We start from the raw sequence: 24,188 nt of genomic DNA on the forward strand, positions 1-24,188 counted from the left end.
TAAGAGTATATGCGAAATGTCAGTGTCACAGGGTAAATGGTTACTGAGTTTGAGCCCCCAGTGTATATGTTGGACTAGAAATCAAAGGGGATGACAGAGATGCATTTGTCCTTTTAGGGTCAAAGCTATTTTTTTTTATTTTTTTCTGGGTGAAAAATAAATTGCAAAGTGTCTTCCTACTTAAATATGGCACAGCTTTATCCTTACAAATGGCACACTAACTAATGTACACTCACTAATGGTGTTTTGTTAGATATAAATAATTGATGTCATAGAAAACTCTGTTTTATGTGTAAAGTACTATCAGCTAAAATATGTACATTATTTATGTACTGTATTGTAAACAGTTTGATAATTATGTTCTTGCAACTAAAATATGACATTGTTTCTGTCTTTACAGCTATGCATTAACATCTGTGGTCACCAATTGGTAATATGTTAACACACGTTATTAAATTAGAGTTGCAGTTTTATGTTTATAGTGAGTATCAAGATGATATCTTATATTTTTTGAAAGACCTTTTCAGAGCGATTAGACTGGAGAGCTTATTTTGGGATTCATCCTAAAACATTTCCAGGTACTTCAATATGCTATGTCATAAGAATCTTAGATGGTCCATTTGGTGTGGAATGACCCTTCTATAATTTGTTTCACAGTTGCTCTTGCAATTGTATAGGAGAATTCAAAAGAGGAGAAAGTGTCCACCATAGACAGTCCAGTTTGGAAGGCCGTGGGAGTATGGTATTGTTGTAGACTATTTCTCTGACAAGTTGGTTCTGCAATGGATTCAGACATGAATTAGTATTAATAGCTGGTTTCATAAATTAACTCCTTTTGAAAGGCAGCCTGAGCAGTGAATGTTTTTCTAATGGCTTAATTGGTTGCATATGAGCTTGTTACCTATACACAGTGTCTAAACAAGCTCAAAGTGAAACCAAAAATGGATCAAACTGTTCTACAAATGCACTCCCTGACAAGTCTCCAAACTAAAAGTAATTGCTGGTGGATGGTATGCTGACAATTTGTCTTTAGTATTGGTTATATAGCTTGCAGGTAGTCTGTGTGTACATGTCATCTTTTCAACTGGCTATAGATTTGCCATACAAGCCAGTGCTCCATTACCCATCTGGATACCAGCATGTAATCCTAACTTGTACTCTACTGCACTGAAGCAAGCCAGTGACAGCCCCACAGCCCCATCACTCTGTACTATTAATGTGTGTGTTTTTTTTTTTTTTTTTTTAAATGGAAAAGACCATTTTTAGTAGATGATTTTCTGTTTGGCCAAGTTGTAAGATGGTGCAGCATTATGTGGTACTGTGTGTCTTGTAGAATGTTTGTGGTCATCATAGGAAGAGCTGTAGTGTACATAATGAAACGTTAATATTTTTGCTTCATTTTTTTTTAAATTGTTAGTAAAATTAGACTCTTGGTATTAGTGTAATTAGTATCCCGTTTGGTGGGATGATGGATCGCAATCCAGAATATGTTGACTCTCTTCCAGGGTGATGTATTGGCTAATTTAGTAGCTTTAAAAAAAGTGAGCCATGACAGCTGGAGTGGCCTCATGGTTGTTCTAATAGCATCTGCTCCCAGTTTTCTGATGCTTAGCATAGTTTAACATTTTTAATTTCCGTTTTCTCTTTCAGAATATTGACACTGAATCTTAATAATGGCCTCCTAATCTGTGGATGTTTATTGTAGTATTTGTTTGTCAGTCAAACTGACTGGAAATTCCCTTGATGGCTATTACAAAGGAAACCCTGATTGGTCAGCTACAACCCCAAATTAACAAATTTTTTTCTAGTAACTATGGGGTTTGCCAATTTTTTTAGTATGGTTGTATACTTTATCACATTTTTGGTGGATGATTCTCTACGTAACAGAATCCCTTGCAATACTGCTTAATTAATATCAATTCAAGTATTGAATGTAGGTGTGCCAAAAAACTGGCATACTTGATGGATTTTCTTGCCATTTTATTATTTGACATTTGTCGTTTTATTTGTTATTTATTACTATTTTATAAGCCGATGTAAGGGTAGTTACACCACAATCAAGTCATAAGGTTATTGGAGATTTGCTTGTCTACTAACAATACCCTTTTTCTGTCATTGCATTCTTTCTCTGTAGATATCATTCAGAAAATGCAAATAATTAAAATATGTATACATTCTCTCTAGAACCAATGAGGACACCCAAAAGTTTGAAGATTGCAGAGACACAGGCCAGATTCATTGCCGTGGACTGGGAGTCTTTGGGTTACAACATAACACGCTGCCACACATTCAATGTCACCATTTGCTACCAGTACTTCCATAGTAATAATGAGAGCAATTGTCTGGATATGGACCCCAAGGCACCCCGGCATGTTGTTGGAAATCTACCACCATATACGAATGTGAGCCTCAAGATGATCCTTACCAACCCAGAAGGAAGAAAAGAGAGTGATGAGGTGGTTATCCAGACAGATGAAGATGGTATGTTTCTTTTTTTTTTAACCTATTCTTTCTTTCAGTGATTTTTACATGGAAAGTCCACCTCCTTCCTCTACCACACCCAGTCTTAGACACAAGGCATGTCAAGAAAAATATGTTCAAACAGTAGCTCCTCTATTTGAAATGAGTGGAGAACATGAAATACTAATCTGAAAGGTACAACCTTGTATGAGCCCTTAATTAAAGCACTGAGACACTACTTGTCTTGGTGACCTTTTCATGATATATATATATATCATGAGAAGGCGCCTGGCCAGACTACCTGATGTGCAGTGAGCTGAGGACACCTTAGCCGACCTAGCCCTCCACACCCGGGCGGCGCTCGCCCAATTGTGCGCCGCCGCCTCCCCGGGAACTCCCGTCCATGGTCGTCTGTGGAATAGTCTGGACTCGAACCGGTGATCTCCTGGCTATAGGGCGCATCCTGCACTTTACCGGATGTGCCACTCGGGAGGCCCTCTGCTTCAGTCTTTTCTAATTCAGGCAAGATTGTCATCATGGGGTTGACAGAGTTCATGCTGCTCTGCTTTCAATCATTTTTGACGTTCTGGACACCTACCCGCAATACCTTTTCTTGAGTGCCATGCACAGAACAGAGGGGCTGTAACAGTGGATCAGTGTATCTGGTGGCACTGCATGAGATTAAATGGCAGTCTCCTTGGTTAACATTTCCAAAGTCTTCAAAGGCCAGCTGTATGAGCAGTTCCAGTGAACTTAAATGTTTAGATTTTTGTCTGTGGGTGTACTTGGCTTCATTAATTTATTATTAATGTTCCAAATTGTTTCAAGTCCCAAGGGTTATTTAGTCATTCATAGTCATCAATACATCCAATGTGGAATACAAGTATTTCTTACTACTTAAACAGGTGGTTAAGGATTATGTGGTGCTGTTTGTTTAGTGCACTGGGCTCTTCTAAACCAGTGTGGTTGTTTTGCAATCTGCACCGTTGTAGTTTCTTGAAAATAAAAAAGGTTTACTTTGTGAGGCTTGTTGGTTCATTCCTCATAGTTTAAAAGAACTACAGGCACATTTGTTCAGTGCTATCATCTGCAATAAAGGCAGGTTTGACGTTTACCATGCAGGAGTCCTTCACATTCTGAGCATTGTTTTGAACAGCCACCATCTTACGAAACGCACATCTGAATAGAAGTAAACATCAGTTCAACCAATAAAACTAAATAACATTTGCTCAGAGAAACAGTACTTTTGTAAGGGGTATTTTCATTATGGCTTCCAAGGTTGTTTTGCAAGCCTTAATGAGAGATTTAAAAAATAAATAAAAAATTACTGTACATGAAATAACAATCCATATTTGTGTTGATATTTGTACATTTCACAATTTCATATCATGTAGCAAGTAATTAAAGGCTGCCTTCGTAAAACTCTGTAAATATATCATTTTCTATTCAGTTAGCTTTGGAAAAAAATGAACACCCGTTTTGTGCATTCAGCTGTTCACTGCCATTTTTGATTAGCCAGAGGTTTCAGCAAGATTTAGGTCACAATTTTAGAGGGACATGGATTTAGTGCTGCAAGAGTGTCTGTAGTTGTGTTTTTAGCTGAAAGGTGTATTGTCTGCTGAATAGCTTCTGAGTAGATTAGATTATTTTACTCGTGTTTTCAAAAAACCCAATTGCATGACAGTTTGTATGAAATGGAGCCAGTTCTACTTGCCAGCATCTTCAACTGTAATTTTGTTTTCAAAATGACGTCCCTTTCTTGTAGTGTTGGTCATATTAAATAATTGGTATTGGATCTTTAAACTGAAAACCTTATTAACCCCTACTTGGGGATGCAATTCCCTACCCATATTAAGCAGTGTACTCTTTACTGACATGTACGCAAGAAATAAAAATGTGCATTATAAATATCATATGGGAGATACTAAAATTAAAGAAGAACTCTATGAAAAAGACCTAGGAGTTTTTGTTGACTCAGAAATGTCTTCATCTGGACAATGTGAGGCAGCTATAAAAAAGGCCAACAAGATGCTCGAATACATTGTGAAAAGTGTTGAATTTAAATCAAGGGAAGTAATGTTAAAACTGTACAATGCATTAGTAAGACCATCTTGAATATTGTGTTCAGTTCTGGTCACCTCGCTACAAAAAGGATATTGCTGCTCTAGAAAGAGTGCAAAGAAGAGCGACCTGAATTATTCCAGGCTGCTTGATGAGATTCTGGGATCAATAAGCTACTAACAACCAAACAAGCAAGATGGGCCGAATGGCCTCCTTATTTTGTAAACTTTCTTATGTAATACTTATTGTGAATGTTAAGACACTTCAGAATCAAAATCTGTGTTTTGAGGTGTATATAAATATCTTCACATACACATACATACATTTTTACGTGTGTGTGTGTGTGTGTGTGTATAGAAATGTTTATTCAGAATGTGTGACAGACAGTTTTTTGTGGCACTTCTAATACAGAAGATTTTCTTGCCACTTTCATTCTAGAGGAAAGAATGCAAAAGGTAGGCTCTGTCACAGCACTACTGTATGTGAGACTATGAACACTGAAAAAAGTTGGATCTGTATTTGGAAATGGTTGAAATAATTTTCATTAGTCATTTTGTGAAATTGTCTATAGCCAAGTATTTGATGAAACCAAAATAATTTTCACAATTTTAATGCAGTGCCTGGCCCTGTTCCCAGTGAGTCTATGAAAGCTACGCCATTTGAAGATAAAATCTTCCTCCACTGGAAGGAGCCTTTGGAGCCCAACGGAGTCATCACTCAGTATGAGGTAACAAAAGCTACTGTTGAACTATGCTGTCAGGCTAAGAAAAAACAAGCATAGCTGATTTCGAACACAATATACAGTTATTCCCTCTTGCAAGGTTGAAGGATTACTGGGTTGACAAATTCTGCATGAATTACGTACAGTAACCACATTCTAGAAATAATTGATTTCAACATCAACACTTGTTGAATGTGATGGTAGCAAAACGTCAACCTTTTTAAACCCACAAAAAATATATAAGCTTAGCACTTTCGCAGAACAAGATCACAAATAATTCTTACTGCACGGCTAGGGCTTGATCACCTCTACAGTTCAAAGCGAATCTGCTTCAACAGCTTAAACTTCTCACCGCCATACGGAGTAGGAGGACTTCAGGTCTCTTAGATATTCAGCATCTTTTATTCGTGAAGCACAAACAGAAATTAAAGAGAATCATACAATTTTGTAATGATAAATTTCCTTGGATTTTTAACTATAATCTTAATTACGTTCTCTTTGGCTATGGCACTAGTTCCTGTAAAGTCCTGGGCTGAAGTGTGAAATTTAGCTAAACTGCAGAAACTGAATTAGGGGTGGAGAGTGGTTGCTTTGGATCTTAACAAATAGGATATATATATATATATATATATAATATATATATATATATATATATATATATATATATATATATATATATATATATATATATATATATAAAAATCTCCACAAAAAAACCTAGCTTCATATTTTCAGGAATATGGTATAAAAACTTAAATACATTATGATAATTGCAGACATCAGTGTGTATTATAATTAGTGCTTCTAGTTTAAGTTTTTGGTTTTGATCGCGTGATGTCCCTTTAAGCATATTTTGAGCTGATTCACTTTCTTAATGAAACACTAATTATCAAAGGAAGTTGTTTCTTTTTACCCTCCTATCTAGTTAACAAACGACATGCATTGATCTCACCTGATTTCTTTTTTAACCTGCATTTCATTCTGGCTCTAATCGCTCAATTCAGTTTATTAATTTCCACAGTGTTAGTTTTGTAGTAGTGTATCACTAATTTAAACAATGTGGTATTCAGTTAAGGCTTAACAACTATTAGTTAAGGTTTTAAAGGGAAGGAGAGAGATGGGACATATTAACCAAAAACTAGAAGCCCTAATTATAATACAGTGAGCAGTTTTGACTGGTTTAATAAGCGCAGTAACAAACACAAGGAATGTGAGGTAAGACATATCTTACAGCACTTCTGGGTGCATAAAGTATGTCTAACTGCACACTCTGTCGTAGGTTATTGCTTACTTTTGTCATTCAAATGTTGTTATGCATAACTAGAAAAGCTGTGTCCTTTTAGTTTGCAGCAAACTTTAGCTGTTGGAGTCTAAAAGCATTCAAAATGAGTTTCTACACTGAAAACAAATGCTTTGTAAAGATGCATTTTGAATTCCATATTTGTTTATCATAACTAAAATTACTTTAAAAATCAGATACTGATGGCTATACTTACCCAGTAACTATAATGGAGAATCTGACCAACAAAGTGTTCTAATCCAGTAATCCCAGAAGCAAGTACTTCCCTTGTCAATGCAAGCAATTCTATTAATTTTCAAAGGCATATTAAGCTTAGTTGAGTTTCTTAATGTTACAGGAGAATAAATTTAAAGTACCTTTTAAAGAAATATCCCAGCAATAGAACACAGATGGCAGAGTTTGTGGAATCGTGTTTTGAAGGATCTAATTAACATTGCACTTTAAAATTTACCGTAATGTGGAGTGCCCTGATCTTCAATAGGTTATTACTGAGAATAACTTGGCTTTCAAAGTGTTTACCTTTTAAGATGTTGTTGCTGCCACATTGTTTTGTTTTAGGTAAACATTTTGGCACAGTTTGTGCAGCCAGAACCTCTTGTCCAATTTGCATGTTTTGTTTTTATAAAATAACTCCCTACATACAGCATTTAACTTTAACAAAGGTAGCGATTATCTGACATGTAAGCAATACTGGCAGTAAATATGCTCTAGATAAACATTTTTTCTTCAATATTTATCCCATACATATTCACCATCCTTTTGTGAAAATATATTGCAATAAGGTAGTGGTTGAGATGCTTGAAGGTACTGTGAAATGCATTATTTAATCATGTTTTCCCACAAAATACAAATTTTATACAATTTTGGAATTGACTCCTCATTTTGAAATCAACTAAATCTTTTCTGGGCTTGACCTCTAAAGAATTTCAGAGACCTTAATTATTTTTCATGGAAATGTTCTAAATGTCTTCAGGCAGTAGGGAGGTGAGAACCTGGATGTCTGTGCGAAAGATTTTATTAGAGGCATTTCCTGCAGGATTTGTTTAATAAAAAGACGGAGTGCTGTTAAGAATTCTCGTAGCAAGTTAAAGGTTAGGAATCAACATCTGTTGCATACATTCAGCTTTCATTACTGTAATAAGTGTACTGAGTGAGAGAAACAATCCAAAATCCTTTTCAAAACTGGTAGAAGCGCAGCTGCGTGGTGCACAGGGCGAGTTATACTGTGCAGGTTTGCATTCTGGCTGTGTGAAGTAGGCTGGTCTTTGCTGGGGACTCTGAAGGGAGTGTCGCATTGGCACATGCGCTCCCGTGGGTTAGGGAGGTAAAACCATCAGGGATTGTTTCTCCTCATCGTGCTACAGCAAACCCTGCTGGCCAGGGGCCCAGTGTGCTCAGGGTGGACACCTGCAGGGCTGGCCTTTTTGTCCTCCAGAAGTCAGTAGCTTGCTGACATCCCCTCTCTAGTTCCTGGGTGAAAAAGGAAGCTGGCTTGCTCGTGGGGTCGGAGGACACCCACTGAACCTTTGGGTCTCCTGAGCCATGTGGGCAATTGCTGCAGTTTGGGGAAAAAGTGATTGGGCATTCCAAATTGAGAGAAAAATGGGGGGGGTAGGGGTGGGGGTGGGGGTGTTATAATTGGACTTTCTAAAAAAAAAAAAAAAAAAGCAGCAGCTCCAGTACAGTACCTAACTTGTCTCTTACTGTAACAATGAAAATCATGACTTAAGACTTGACCCACCCCTCCTCTAATACTTCTTTATTTTCCTAATAGATCAGTTATAGCAGCATTAGGTCATTTGATCCTGCAGTCGATGTGGCAGGACATCCACTGACAGTTGCATTGTCATGGAACAGCACACACCATGTATTCTCACAGCTGCATCCAGGTACCACCTACCAGTTCATTATCAGGGCCAGCACTGTGAAGGGGTTTGGGCCGCCAACCGTTGTGAATGTCACCACCAACATATCAGGTAATTATTATAAAATGTTGTTAAAAATAAGGATTTCCTTCTAAATCAGATACTAAGGTTGCTTTGTGATGTAGATTTTGGAGATGTACTAGAGTAGTTTTTTTTACATGTGGACCACTCATCGTAGCAGGAAATGTTGCCTGTTTTTTTTTTTACACTTTTTTTTGTGAATTGCTTATTAAATGTGCTCATTTCTGTTGCATTTATTTAAATTTACAGCTTACTATATATATATATATATATATATATATATATATATATAATATATATATATATATATATATATATATATATATATATATATGTTTTTATTAATGTAATAATCCTTAGTGTTGATTAATGGTCTGAGATGACAATCAAATTTTAAAACAAAAGTGAATCATGGCTAGCACTTTGATGTATTCCCCTAAGGGCTTCATTTGAAGAACTATTAAAAGCATAAAAAATAAGTTACATATTTCAACCTCAAAGAGCCCATTTAAAACTGAAATTAAACTTGTATCGTTTAATGTAATTTATCACAACTAAGTTACAGGCTGAGTGAGGCAAGTGCTTATTCATGATTTTATATATATATATATATATATATATATAAACACACACTTTGTTATGTTTTATCTGTTTCCAACCAGCTCCTTCAATACCAGATTATGATATGACTGAAACTTGTCTTAATGAGACCGCTACCACTATTACTGTATTGCTGAAACCTGCCACGGCCAAAGGTGCTCCCATCAGGTAAATATGTGAGCTGAGCTCATTTGTAGATTGACAGGCTACCTAGCAGCTAATAAAGTGCTTCAATTCCAAGCTGAATTCATTTGACATTACTGTCAGAAGGTTTGTTTTTCTTGGTTAGGCAAAGTCGACAAATAGACCTGTAGTTAATAAGAGTAAAACTCTTCTGGGAATTTAGATATTCAAGCCTTGAATCACCCACCTATCTCTTCTATTTGATTTGTTTGTCAGGCTCTTCCATTTCATTTCCCTTCCTCTATTGGTATCAGTGAGGATATAGAGTTTGAAGCTAGTTGTCATAAGAGATTTGAAGATAACTCTAGCCTCACCAGTTCAGTAAATCAACTATTATGTGGTGTGCTTTGTATAGGATTGGAAAATTTGAAACGCTGGGAGTGGAGAGGAAGAACAATAGCGATGAATACAAACTATTTGACCTTTTTTTTTTTTTTTGTCCCAGTGGGCCTTACTAGAAATCATGTTGTAGCTATTTAATAAAGCTTAGTCATGCCAAATAATTGAATGAGCTGGGTTGTGTTAATTCTGAGTGACATTTTGCTGTCCTCATCAAGTCACTAATGAAAGACAATTTATTGATTTGCCTTGGTTTTTAAGGAGGTCGGCGAGAAAGAGCTGTACGTTTCTTCAAGGGGTTCCCTTTTTGATTTGTGGTTTTGAAGATTGTTAATTAGTCAATTCAATTTTGATTTGACTTGAGAGAACTCGGGTACCCAATTTCTCCTTAATTTTGTTTATTTATTTATTTATTTTATGTGCAAGTGTGTTTGTGACCTTGACATTCATGTTTAGAATGTATGTATGCAGTGTTAACCATTACATTGGTATATTAAGGATGTATTACAAGAAAACCAGGATCTGTTTAGATCATTTAAAAAAATTAATTTATAAATAATTAAAATTGAAAAATCAATGTAGATTTTTTGCCTTGAATAACAGTCTTCAGTATAGGGTCAAGGGTGCTGAATCTTCCTTTTTTTAACATTTGGTACTATAGTATCAAAAATATGAAGCATGAAAGGAGGGGCATCTTAATTGCCTATATTGTCATTGCCTCCAATAAGATTCACGAAGGATACAGGCTTTTGTGTAAATCAATAGCCAATTTCTATCTAGGACCCTGTTCCCCAGCTATGACATTTTCTTTTGGGGAAGGGTTGGATCAAGCAGAGGGCTGTCTAGACCAGACACTGGAGATGGATTGAAATTAATCTGAATAACATTTTAAAATAAATTTAACTTTCCAGGAGACAGTGCCTAAGGCAATGAAGAAAACTAGAGCAGGACATGGTTGCTAGACACACAATACTTTGTAGCTCACGGACATCTGTTAATATTGAATTAATTCAGAATTATTTATCTATCTTCTTGCAATTCATCTTAAAGGTGAGCTGGTTGAAGGATTTCTGCATTGCCATAGCTGGACTTCAATAACATAATGGTGGCAGCAAATTTGACTCTGCAAGCTCTTCTAAATCTTTTTACAGTAAAATGTGCATAGGGCATATGAGTCTCTAAACGTGTGTAAGCCAAAGTTTTGGTTATTTCTAGAAAGCCTGAATAGGTGCTTGAGAGTTAACAAATTGTGCTATCTGCTTTGGTAGTTTGTAGTAGTTTAGCATTGACAAGTGATACTGAAACAAGAGTCTAATTTGGTGAAGTGTACAGATTGTGTCCATCTGTGCCTGTATTATGGTGTGTCTCATATTTTAGATCTGTGAAGCTTTGTCAAATTAGATGCTATACAATTGCAAGGTTGTGAGGTGGGGAAGGCTATCATTAGATTCTGTTATTGATATGACGACTGTAGATGGCTACTGTAAGACCAGCCTTGAAGCAGAGTTTTGTATTGTACACTTTTATAAGAATGCTCTGTTTGAACACTGAGGAACATCTGTTAACACTGGGTTTAACCTGGATTTTACATTACCATACAATTTTTATAGTGAACCCATTTTTCATGTAGCACTATTGCCTTGTTTCTATCTGCCTCTGTGATCATGTTGAAAGCAGTTTTAGAACTGGTCCTGTTAAATGGTATCAGTCCAATTCAGCCACAGACAGAGTTGTTCAACTCACTCAATGGCAGGTTGAAAAAAGTCACAGTACTTTTGCCTTAAATACATTTTAGAAACCGTTATTGGTAAATAACAAAATAATAATTATTTTTAACTGTACCTTGATAATTCTTTCATGGTATTTGGAATTCCCCTTGGTTCTGTTTGTGGTCCGTTTTGCTTATTGCCTAAGCCCACTTGTATTTATATTTGGATGTTAAGCCTGTGTGTTGTGGTTTTGAACATGTATTGTTGTTCAATAAAAAAAGGCTGTAGCAGTATCCTCCAGACCTTTTGAACAGTGAGCAAAAATATGCTGAATTTGTATTCTTCCTTGAAATGTAAGAGTTCACAATGTTTCTTTATTCATAGTGCCTACCAGATTGTTGTTGAAGAACTGAACCCTCACAGAAATAAGAGAGAGGCAAGTTCACTGGATTGCTACCAAGTACCGATCACCTTCCAGAGTGCAGCCAGTGGGGGTTCCCCATATTATTTTGCTGCTGAGCTTCCACCTGGAAGCCTGCCTGACCCAGCTCCATTCACAGTGGGAGACAACAAAACATACCATGGTTTTTGGAATCCACCTTTGGCCCCGAGGAAAAACTATAATATCTATTTTCAGGCTGTGAGCAGTGTGGAAAAGGTAAGAGTGGCATACATCTTGTCTCTCCATTTTACATCAAAACTTTTTATACTCAGACCACTTTGCCTTTTCAATATCTTATAATGACTTCAGATCAATGAGAGGCTTATGACACCTTGCCCATCTACTCATAAATGTCCCCTTTCCCCTGCAACTACAAATGATTGTGTGTTTTTTTTCCTGTTGGAGTGGGCTGATTGAAACAGGAAGGTAGATGTGTGTCAGTGTAGTATTTAAAACATGCCTTGTTATTCCTTTTCTTATTTGAGAGGTGGAAGTTCTAAAGTTAACTTTTAAAGAATATACTGTAATGACGTGAGTGAGGATTAATAAACCATTGTATTATGTACTCATTTTTTTTCACAAAAACTTGGTTATTTAGTTTTTATATTTTTAGTCTTTAGGGCAAGTAAAAAAGATATCCGTCATCATTGATCTGCTGTTTTTGTTGTTTTTTTTTGTTTCTGTTTTTTTGTTTTTTTTAAATCTTTATACTCTCGTTATTACTTTGTCATTCCTTCACTATCAGCTCAGTTGACATTTAATCAGCTTTCCAGCTTTTGCCAGTGCTGAATACATAAAGGAAATGATACACAACAGGAAGTTAAGCGCTGTGAAGGACTCCAGGTGTGAAAGAACATATCTTTACAAGTCCCATGCTGCTGCTGTTGACATTTTCTCTTCTGCCAGGGCAATAAATAAATGAAATCAGAAGAGAGCTGCACTGAATTGTAAAAAAAAATAAATAAATAAATATTCCTTAGGTGAACTATTTCTTTTTTGCTTATGAAAGTAACTCAGCAGCAAATGCATCCTAATTCCACAGTTTCTGTTGCCTAGCAAACCTAGAAGACAGAAAGAAAGCAGAGATGCAGGAGTAGATTGATTACATTGTACATGTTTTAAGCAATTCTCTCTGTGAAGGCCAAGTATTGTCAGATTGCTCAGCAAGGGTCTACATTTATACATGTGTCTAATTACTTATTAGGATAAACCACAGCTCTGATGCCTTAGTTACACTAAATCTGTCTCTCTTTGTTTTCGCTTGATAGGAAACAAAAACTCAGTGTGTGAGGGTTGCCACAAAAGGTAAGAGATGTTTTCTTTTAGGACAGACCTTGTAGGCTATTTCAAAGTATTATAATTAAATGTGGCATTTCTGTTACAGCATTTTTCCCGTGACCACTTGTACTACCAGCAGAGTACTTTTACTCACTCAGACCTCTTATCTGATAATGGGAGTGCTTCTTTTTATTCTTTGTTGCTCAGCCAAAAGGATACTGTTTTCAGCTGCGGGCTAGATTTAGGCAGAATAAAGATAAGCTTATTTGTGCTGTAAAGTGGTTCTGGTCTGGTGCATGGCATGGGCATTACACAGGAAGCCAAGCAACACCAGATTGGTGGATTTCAAAAATAGAGCTTTCTTTTTTGTAAGCGATTTGTGGGTTTTAAAGATATCAGGAGGAAACACTCGCTGCTCTACAAATTTTATGTAATGACGTTTATCTTCTTGAACTATAAACATATATAATTTTTTTTTTTTTTTAAACCTCAACGTATTATACTCTGTGGTGTAATTAACCACCCCTGTGATGTTTTGGTAAATCTGCCAACACATTTTCTACTGCTAATATCTTATAAACTGTCTAGCCTCATATTTCTGAGATCCATGTGAGTTAATGGCTTCATAAGTGCACAATAATATCAGCACTGTATGCTAAATGTGGGGTTAAACTTGTAAAAATGTACCTTTTTCACTGCTACATTTATTGTAATATATGGCCATATTGAATACAGGCTATTAGATTAGACATGGCATTTCCATTAATGACCTTTTGAATGCTGTTTTGTTTTTTCACAGTTTTGGTGAAACTGTACAAAGGCTCTATGTACAGTATAAACAGCATGATACATACGTTATTATCCAATGTACATTACCAGTGTGTTTTTGATTTATTTAAGTCCATAGCTAGCTGGGGAAGTATTTAAGTTTTTGTTCCCGTAGTGCTTGGTTTCATTGTTTATCGTAAGCTTGGTTTCTTAGAATGTCATTCTGCTTTGAAGTAAGAGGCAGCACATTATTCTAATCTGTTTGGTAGGTCAAGTGCTTTGTCTTTGTGTGGTGTCAAAACTTTTTTTTTTTCTTTACATCAAGGTTTCTCTAAGATCAACAATTGCAAATTTCACAAATTCCTGCAGTTAGAATGAATGCTTGGGAAATAACAATAATAACAATACTTAATTCTACAATACTTCTGTATTTTTTAATTATTTTTTTCATTGCAGTTAAACTTAAATTATTCTTTAAGGGAAACAGAATTAATATGTCAATAGAAGTAAATATAAAGCAGTAGAAGTATCACAGTAAGGTCAGGTCCCTATGCGTTTTTATTTTGGGTAGACATTTGAGGTTTAAGAATGTTGTCTGTTTCACACCCTGCTTATATCTGCCATTTTTATTTGTGCTGGGAATATAATTTCCACTCTCTGATAAGGTTATCTTATAATAATAGCATAACCCTTTCTGCCTGGAACTATCTAAATAGATGGCAAATAATGGAAGTTTGTGTGTATAAAGCCGTCTTGCAATTTTATAAGCAACATGTTTTTATACTGAATGCCTAAAGCAGTGTAAAAAGTAATTGTGGTTTAAGAATGTATTAAATACAGTACGTGCTTCAAGTAAACTGACATGTTTCTTCCATCTTATGAATATTAGTTTTGTTGATGGTGAAATACCTCATTAGTTATATATTTTTTTTTATACATTTCAGCAAGATTTTCCTAAAAAACAAAAAACAGGAAAGCTGATTGTTAGATATTGACAGGACACAGATTTTCATTTGAAACCTGGAGATCATTATGATGATTAAGGCATAAGTGGAAACTTAATTACTTGGTTTATTTGAACTGTTCACTTATAACTAGGTTTACTGTATTATGGGTAAATTCGGTGGGGCTAGCAAAATTTAAAGAAATACCAAAAAAAAAGAAAACAAACAGCTGTCCTGGTGAAAAGGTGTTTACAGAAAGCATGTATGTCTGTCATACCCATTACATCTATAAATATTTTATTTGCCTGCTGAGTAGGGATAATAACTAGTTAGGCTGCCAGCAAAGCAAGCTATTAGAGTGGAAAATGTAAACTCTCCCCACTCTTGGTACAGTGGAGCTGTGTAATGTTGTACATTATCTCAACAGTTACCCAAGTCAAGTGAATAAAGATTCGTGGAACACCGCACATGCGATGCTAATACATGCCATGAATTGATCAAGAGTATTTTGGGAAATTGGGATGCTTTTCAGAATCGCCAAATGACATCTTGTTATCCAGATGCCCCAAAGCATAAATCTAGTAAAAGCTCTGCAGATTGAGGCACATTAGGTCAGTACTTGGGTCAGTGGCACAGATGCTGCATTTTTACTTTCAAGTTAAAAGTAAGCCATTTTAAGACAGTAGTTTTTAGATGCTCAGAAATAATGGCATAAAAATACACATTCTGGTTAGGAGTTCATTTCAGATACATTGCTTAGTATCTAGTAAAATAAGAATCTCTCCTGATGAATCCAGCATTAGGTAGTACTGCAAGGTCAATACCTTATACCTGAACCCACCAAATGTAATCACCCGTATTAAGCATGATTTGGAGAGTAAAGACCCTCATGGTAAATGTTTATAATTTCAGTACAAATGACTACTTTAAACAACTCTACTATTCTGTGAAATTCGAGTCTCCCTAAAATTGATTAAAAATAAGCAATATGTCACTATTGTACAACAGTAATTTGTTTAATTGACATTTATAGTTATATTTACAATTTAAAAACAAATATGTTGCTTAAAAGTACACAAGAGGAAAATGCAATTATTGTAAAGTTGCTCTTTTACCATAACCAACAAATGAAAGGTTTGTAATGTGAACAGTGGTATTTGTTTAGACAGTTGCAATGTGAAATAATGTCTACGGCAGCATAAATAAGGACAGGTAGGAGTTACTACTTCTAATTACAGCTCCCGAGCTCTTAGAAAAGGCAAGTGAAATATTATTGCCAACTTGTGTGGGAGAAATAATCCTTTCATGCACTTGTATCTCAATGGTTCTCATCTATATATTTTGAATGACCTTGAGTGGTCTTCCTATGTGTAATTCATTGCAAGACTTGTTACAAGCTGCTCTGGCTGATGGTTGCTGTATGCAAAGCTTGTGTTTCCTCCAGGTCATCTCTGTTAAAACTGAGTTGTAGAAGAGAATATCCTATAGAAAGGATTTTCGTGTAAGGCAGTTGTTGGTTATCATAAAATGTATGGGGTGGGGTGGGGGGGTAATTATAATTGCATGCTTTCATAGATTCTTTTCCCAATTTTTGTTTAGCAGCAGCTACAGAGGAACCAGAGGTAATACCAGATCCAGCCAAGCAAACAGAAGTGGTGAAAATTGCTGGCATAAGTGCTGGAGTTCTCGTTTTCATCCTGCTCCTCCTGGTTGTCATATTAGTTATCAAGAAGAGGTAAGTTAGATTTTCAGTAGCCTCTGCCAATACTCATGTGTAACCCCTGAGACGATATAAAATACACCTAGCTCTTGTCATGCCATTCACATGTAAAGCTCCTCACTAGACATTTTAACATAGTACCTTGGTCTCTTGTAAGGTAGAGATTAATCATCTTCCAAGATCAATTAGTGTTTTTAAAAATGCAGTATCAATCCGAAAAAGTCATGTGAAATGGGAACTATTTACATTTATAAATCTTATATAATCCCTGAAATAGCAACAAGGCACACAGTAATAGTGTTATTTTAGTTTGGGTGCATGCTTAAATCAGACAAGAACTGTTTTTGTAAATTAAACAAGACAATACTAATAAACTAATCAATGCTAATAACATTATGTATCTTAAGTATTATTATTTATTTATTTATTTTTGACAGTTGAATAACTGCTTAGTTAATTTTCAGAAAACATTAGCACCATCTATTGGATTTTTCAATTTATTGCAGCCTCATTAATTGATTAGGAAATTGAGAAAAGCTTGGATGAATAACTTCCTTCCTAGAATAAAATTCCACATAATTTAATAGCTTTTTTTATTAACTTTTTTGTAAAATTGGCTTTTTATTCTAGATCAGCAACTACGGACCTGGGTGTATTATAGCTGTTTTTATAATTATATCATTTTATGATCTATTGGCCTTAATGTGAAATCCAAAGCCAGAAAACTCGCTAAAGTGTAGAATTCATTTTTTTTTTCATTTAAAATATCTGCTTTCATTTTATCAGTTTCACTTCTATGCTAGATTTTATACATCCCTAGCTTCCACATTATACAGCAAAACAAGAGAGGTAAGAAAGTTTTAGGTTATATGACAGTGAGAAAATGTATTAAAAAATGTAGAAATAGCAGGATGGAGACATCTGTGATGCTGTACACCAAGCACTGATAGAACAGGATTCAAATCAAGCCATGGCACGGACAGCCTGATGAATAATGAATATCTTTAAACGACTACTAATTGGCAGAACAATGTAGGGTCCTCCAAGATTGTTCTGCCAATTAAGATTCATTTAAAAGGCGTTTTGCTCATTTAGCCTGTGCCACAGTTTGATTTGCCTCCTGTTCATTTCTTAAACATGCATACTTCTCTTTTCTGAGCTATACACCTATTAGCCAAAACACTCTCATGATTGTGGTCAGTATCTGTTAAGAATATTGTCCCAGTCCTATGAGTGATAACATGGAAAGGACGGAAATAAAGCTAAAAGGTGGATTACAAATTGCAGGAGAATGTACTGTACTGCATGATGGTTGAGAATGAAGGATTGTTGTGAAAAAAACTTGGCTGACTTGAAACATGTTTTTAAAACTGATATGTAGAATATAGGGGGATTTTTTGTGGGTTTTTATATATTTTTTGTGTTTTTAAAATAGTGAACAGAGTGGTGCTGCAAGCTAATTTAATGTCCTTGCATGCCTTTTATCTCTGGAGCCCTGGGTTTGAATAGTGGTACTTACCAAAGCACCTCGGGATTCAGCACCATTTACAATCTCTGCACTGAGTGGCAGGGGGAGTTTCAAGCAGGATCGTTGTATTATGGGAAGTGCACTTTGTGCTGGCCAGGTCTGACCATAACATTCATGAAAAAAAAAAAAAAAAAAAACGGGGGGTGGGCCAGGGCAATGGGTTGATTTCGTAAGCCGCAGTCCGAGTACCAGTTAAGTCAGATTACTGATTCTTTAGACTAGAATGACCATAAGACGAAGTGTGTGTTTTTTTTTGTTTTTTTTTTTAGAATTAATTTCTTATGCTGGCAAATCCGCAGATACCCAAAGCAGTGGTTGCTGTTTCATGTAAAGCACAATATTGAGCAATTTTAATTTCCTTGACTGCATTTTAAAAAATATTGATGTGAATGTCTGTAAAACGATTGAAAAGTAAGCAATACATAAGGGAATGCTAATATATTTTTGTGTTTTAAAAATGTCAAATGAATGTGACTTGCTAGTTGCAAAAATGTGTACAAATAAGACTAGGGGGTTTATTGAAATTCAGAATGGTTGTTGTGAGCTACACTACTTGTGCATTACGGCTCAAAACCAACTCGAGACCCACTGTGTGGTAATATGTTCTGACCCATATATTCTCTCCTATATCAATGTCTTTCATCTCAAGGGAATTTGTTGAAGATAAACTGATAAAGGATATACTGGGGTTCAATTTGAATTCCATTTAAGATACTAATTCTTAAGTAGATGTGTATTGTTTAAGTAGATACTGTGTTGACATATAATGTTTCATTGTCAGTGATTTACTAAGATGCAATGAATAATTCATTGTCCGTAATTACTAAGATGTAGGGAGTTACTTCATATTAAAATTAAAAAAAAAAAAAAAAAAAAAAACATAATTGGATTCCAATTGCATAATACACCAGTTTAATTATGTGATGTGGAATTTTACAATATCACAAATACCATTGGTTATTATGGTCATGCAAATTGGGAGATACTGCATCTTTAAAATGTAACAGGGAGTGATTTCATTTAAATACATTTTATAAATTTGTTTTTCAATAGGCAATAACTTCATTATATGACCATAGTGTCTAGCTATCTACAACCATACTATCTAGCTTTTTACAAATGTTATTTACCAAGATATTATGGTTACTGTGTATTGATGGTACTTGGTATAAGGCGCCACACAAGGCAGATCACACAAGTTTCAAACATTGACCCACACATTCTTGCCAATGCTTGGTAGAAATGCATAATCAATTATAATTCACTTGTTTGGTTTTTTGAAGTCTGAAATAAGTACTGCATGCAATTGTCTATAGTGATTTCCTGGACAGCCTGTTTAAGTAGTTCAATCGCATGCAGTGGAATAAGAAATGCATGAACAAATTGAAATGTTAACCAAATGCGTGGTTTTTTCACATTATTTTCTGCTTTTGTTGATACAACTGATACAACTGAACACACTTTGCATTCACCAATTAATCTTGATTTTTACTGTCTCTGATTTGCCTGCCAGGAGGAGCTACTATTCTTATTCATATTACCTGTAAGTAGAAAACGGGTGCATTTTTACAGTACCTTATTTTAAAGATGCAGTATCCTTTTTTCAATGCAAAACACTGAAGTCAGAAAATTACATAAAGAAAAAATTACATCGTACATCGTTTTCCCAAACACATTTTTCTCTATCTTATTCAAAAGAACTTGTGTTTAATATTTGAAAAAAGAATGCTGCATTTTGTATGCATTCAATTCCATGTCTTCTAAACCATTGTTAGAAAAGTACTTTCTAGGTTGTGATTTTAATACATCTACCTTTTTAGAGGAAGTAGATTCTGAATTTGTTACATTTTCCTTACTGTTTTACTAGTTGCAATCATGCAGTGGCTCTCTTCATCCAATGTCCATATTCAGTTATTTATTTAAATCTTGCCTGGCTCTTAGGTGCCAGTACTTAACAGCCTTCCCCCCTCATTTCATTTAAATCATGTGACGCTGGCTTTTTGCCCCGTGTACTCTACATTATATATAGACAGAGTATGTGGTGCTGGCAGAGTTTAAAGGTCACAATCACATGATTTAAATGGAACAAGAAAGGCTGTTCAGTCTCAGGAATTGGGATTCTTTAGACAGGCAGGTATAGGCAAATCTTGAGACATGCTAATGCCTCAATATTGGAGCAAAAAAATAAACTTGTAATTGCAAAGTACCAAAAATAATAAAGGAAATGTGAAAAGCAATACATCTATTTTAAGCTGCATGCTCTTTTAAAATCTACAGCAAAACTGAATTTTGGGGGGAAAAAGTAAAAAAAGTGCTTGGTTTACAGCTAATTTCTTATAATTGCAGAGTTCATCTGCCCCTTTTACTGTCAAAATGTAATTACAACAGTAATCTCAATACAAAACTATGAATGTATATGTTTGATATTGCTTTATGTAAGAAATCAATGTTATTTAATTGCTTTGAAAAAGGTATTAAACTCTATGTGAAACAAAGTGTTTATTTTGAAGGAATGAAACACTGCTGTTACTATGGCTACTGCTGTGTCTGCCTGTTTACTGTTAGTGTTAGTTTCCAGTTAAGTGGAAATTGCTATATCCAACAGATAATTACTTTCATAATATCATAGCATGAAATAACACAATTTCTCTTCAGCTCCTGCTGAAACATCCATCTGCTTGCTTTTTTTATGCAAAGGAGATAATCTTGATAAATAGTTTTCACTTTTTGCATGCCTTAGGTGCTGGCTTAATTTCTTAATTTATTAATCACATCAGTCAAGTTGCTGTCAACAAACACTAGAGATGAGATGTGAACTTCTACATAATTTAAAGAAAGGTACAAGGCTAGGAACTGAAAATATAAACCTGGTTACCGTTTCTGACACTGCTGTACTATACTGTACATTTAAATCACTATTCTGTTTTCAGGTTGATATCGTGAAACTGCACTAATGCAAGTTGTCAGCAATACAGTTCTAGTTTCTTTCTCTGCTTTTTTTGTATTGATTTATTATGAGCATTTACAGTGCTGGAAATTGAGCTTATGAATCACTTTGAATCAGTGTATCCTAGAGGTAGTGGTGATTGGGGGGGGGGGGGGGGGGGGTATTAGTGATAATGTTTCTACATTTTCACATGCAGCTGATCACTAAATTGACTTTTGTGAATTGTAGCAAACTTGCCAAGAAGCGGAAGGATGTCATTGGAAACACCCGTCAGGAGATGACTCACATGGTCAATGCAATGGACAGGAGCTATGCTGATCAGAGCACTCTGCATGCAGAGGATCCCCTGGCTGTCACATTCATGGACTCTCACAAATTCAACAATAGGTGTAAGTACTAGGAAAGTTCAGGGATAAAACATCAAATATTGGAAACGTGTGAGAAAGTTGTGAAGTTTCCTTTGCAGTGGAAAACATGTTCTTGGTAGAACGTTCCTGCCAGACAGTTTAAAATTACTGTAGTATTGGAAATACGTTTATTTTCTGTCTGCATATCCTTTTAACAAAGTTTTATTAAAAACCACACTGTATTATAACTGCTTCACCTTTTGCAGTTTCCTGAGATTATATCTCTAGTGCAACCAAGTGAAACTAGAAGCCAAAGTTTGTTTTGATGATGGGATTGATGTCTAATGTCTTCTTTGTTTGCATTGTTGCTTTTACTACAAACAAACAGCAAGGTTATGGGTTTGATATGTATGATCTTAACTGACACTAATTTTGGGGGCTTTTACAAGCTATTTTTGCGCTTAATATCTGTACTGGGTTGAAACTGTTTTCTGTGAGGCTGACACAAAACACTTTCTGATTTTATGTGAACACCCACAACATCTAAAATAAATGGCTACAACACTTACCACTATTAGCAAACAAATATAATACTTCTAATTGCAATTCTGATCTTTAAATTTATTCAAGTCATTCTTCATTCATTTCATAATCATAAACTACAGCAATGGACGCCAATTAGATCATTGAGATTTTGATAATTAAATTAATACCAGTAGTTCAGACAATGCAAGACTTAAGGTTCTGACAAGACCCCATATAATGTAACATTAGTAATGTACTGTCTTTGAACATGGAAAACCTTACAAAACAGTGTGTCTCTTAGAGGTCTCCAGTAAGGGCAATACATAAATTGGCGTGCTTTTTTTTACCCCAAAGTAAATAAATAAATAAATGTTTGTTTGTCTGTTCAGGATGAATAAGCAGTATGTGGCTTATTCAAAATACAAAAGGTAAACGGCGTTCTTCATGAGATTTATTTTCCCACAGTGCCCAATGATCCACTTGTGCCGACTGCTGTGTTAGGTGAGGACCTAGTCCTTTGTCACCAGTCCCAACATGGCTTGTGTTTCCTTGCATGTGTTAGAGTCCTATTCATATGTTGTCCATGCTGCTGTTGGGGAGGGATTTTTTTAGGGGGAATTATGGGACTCTTGTACAAATAGACAATTGCTGCACACTTATCAGAAATTGAGATATCTCCTTTGTCTAAACTGTGCTGTAAACCCATCTTAAAACAGACAAAGGGTAAAACTTCCAATTGTTTCCAGTTTTTCAGAACAATATGTTACTTATTCCTACAGCCAAAACCAATATTGAATTCCAAATTGATTGGAGCCTGGCCGTCCCACAGTTAAGACATGGCAGATTTTCAGACCGAGGCCTTGAAACTGATCCAAGTTAATTGTTGTACAGACTTGAAACCTTTTAAACATCCTCTGCTTTGAATCAATATTAAACAACCCCAGTGAACGGAATGGACTTTTTACACTGAGGTTGAGCTTTGTCTCAGGCCATTTGTTTTCTGAAGCTGTGAAAAAAGAAATCCCCAGAACTGCCAGTTTAAGTTGTTTGTATTTGTTTACAGACAACTGCATTTTCAAATTAGGCAAACCAGGATTTCTTCTGTCCTTTAGATCCTTTAGAACTACTTATTGTTTTAAATTAAATGCATGCCATTTCCAATTTTTAAGCCAATGTTATGTGTTTTTTTAATAAAGATAATTTGCAGTATTTTTAAATGTGCCTGTAAACCTGTGTGTAAAGACTGTACAGTAAGTACACAGGTTAGCTGCACTGGAAATTAGTTTTGACCTTTATAAAGGCAACCCCAGACTACATTAGAGAAGTTTATAAAATAAATGTAGACTTAAATTTAGATTCTGTCTATCTGACATAGGCATAGGACTTGAATCACTGGTTTAGACAATTTTAAGCACAGCAGGAAAAAAAACATGTGGTCATGTGCCTTTTTCAGCTTCTACTTCAAGTAGAATGCAATTTGCAACAGTCTTATTTTGTTAACATCAAATGTGATTGTTTTCCTGTGGCATGTGGTGTTTTGTGATGTGCAGTTGGCTTTCTTTTTGTTGCTACCAGCAGCTATTGTAAGTAAAATGCATTATAGTATATTTAAATTAAAGTAGTAGTATATCCATTGCATAACCATATTAGTTTAGAGAGGTATAATGTATTTATTTATTTGTAAATGTGATTTTGGCTTAAACTTTTTTTTTTTTTTCCTTTGGTGCCTCATTGGTAAAGTGCCAATAACTGGTAAGTGTGTATTTTTAGATATCTAAGCAAATAACCTTGTTTAAAAAAAACACCACATTCTGTCTAAAATCACAGTTAACTGCCTTATCAGAAATTAACTTTGAGGATCAAATGAAGCATCAGTAAGCCTGATATAATCAACAGATTATGTTTGACAGCCTTGTGTCCAATTTGATTACAAGCTTCACCACTTCTTATAGTAGTTCTGCCTTTTAATTACTTTTATTGATGGTTTGCCAGAAGCTGCATAATGTGAAACACATCAGCTGGTCTGACATAGTTACAATTTAGTTGATATAGCTGCTTTTAGTTGTAGGTAACACATTTACCTTTTGGAGGGTCAAAGGTTTAAATCCTGTTTGCGAGAATGGACTAGAGGCAGTCACAATGTAAGTGTGTGTGTTTATTATATATATATATATATATATATATATATATATATATATATATATATATATATATATATATATATATATATATATAATTCGTGTGTGTGTTAAATATTATATATGAGGCCGCTGATCATGAAGGGTATTGCATCAAAACACAAGATATGGTAATTGATGACTTTGCACTGCTTACTCCCCATCTTTGTTTCTCAGCCTAACAAATGAGGTA

General features: G+C 35.3%; 1 protein-coding gene across 10 annotated transcripts in view; it reads left to right on the forward strand.

The window, feature by feature from the left end:
- Positions 1 to 24,188, forward strand: part of LOC121316923 (receptor-type tyrosine-protein phosphatase kappa) — a 164,784-nt gene that overhangs the window by 125,091 nt on the left and 15,505 nt on the right. For 2 of the 10 annotated variants that reach the window (XM_041252296.1, XM_041252298.1), the window contains exons 8-18: positions 2,185 to 2,481; positions 5,139 to 5,248; positions 8,317 to 8,518; positions 9,151 to 9,256; positions 11,704 to 11,977; positions 13,030 to 13,066; positions 16,351 to 16,486; positions 19,513 to 19,542; positions 21,175 to 21,335; positions 22,284 to 22,319; positions 23,559 to 23,570. In XM_041252296.1, the coding sequence (XP_041108230.1) occupies positions 2,185 to 2,481; positions 5,139 to 5,248; positions 8,317 to 8,518; positions 9,151 to 9,256; positions 11,704 to 11,977; positions 13,030 to 13,066; positions 16,351 to 16,486; positions 19,513 to 19,542; positions 21,175 to 21,335; positions 22,284 to 22,319; positions 23,559 to 23,570 (1,401 nt within the window). The remainder of the gene's footprint in view (positions 1 to 2,184; positions 2,482 to 5,138; positions 5,249 to 8,316; positions 8,519 to 9,150; positions 9,257 to 11,703; positions 11,978 to 13,029; positions 13,067 to 16,350; positions 16,487 to 19,512; positions 19,543 to 21,174; positions 21,336 to 22,283; positions 22,320 to 23,558; positions 23,571 to 24,188) is intronic. The other 8 variants (XM_041252303.1, XM_041252304.1, XM_041252297.1 and 5 more) reach the window with 7 other exon arrangements.

The sequence above is a fragment of the Polyodon spathula genome, chromosome 6, assembly GCF_017654505.1.
Source record: "Polyodon spathula isolate WHYD16114869_AA chromosome 6, ASM1765450v1, whole genome shotgun sequence".
Lineage (NCBI taxonomy): Eukaryota > Metazoa > Chordata > Actinopteri > Acipenseriformes > Polyodontidae > Polyodon > Polyodon spathula.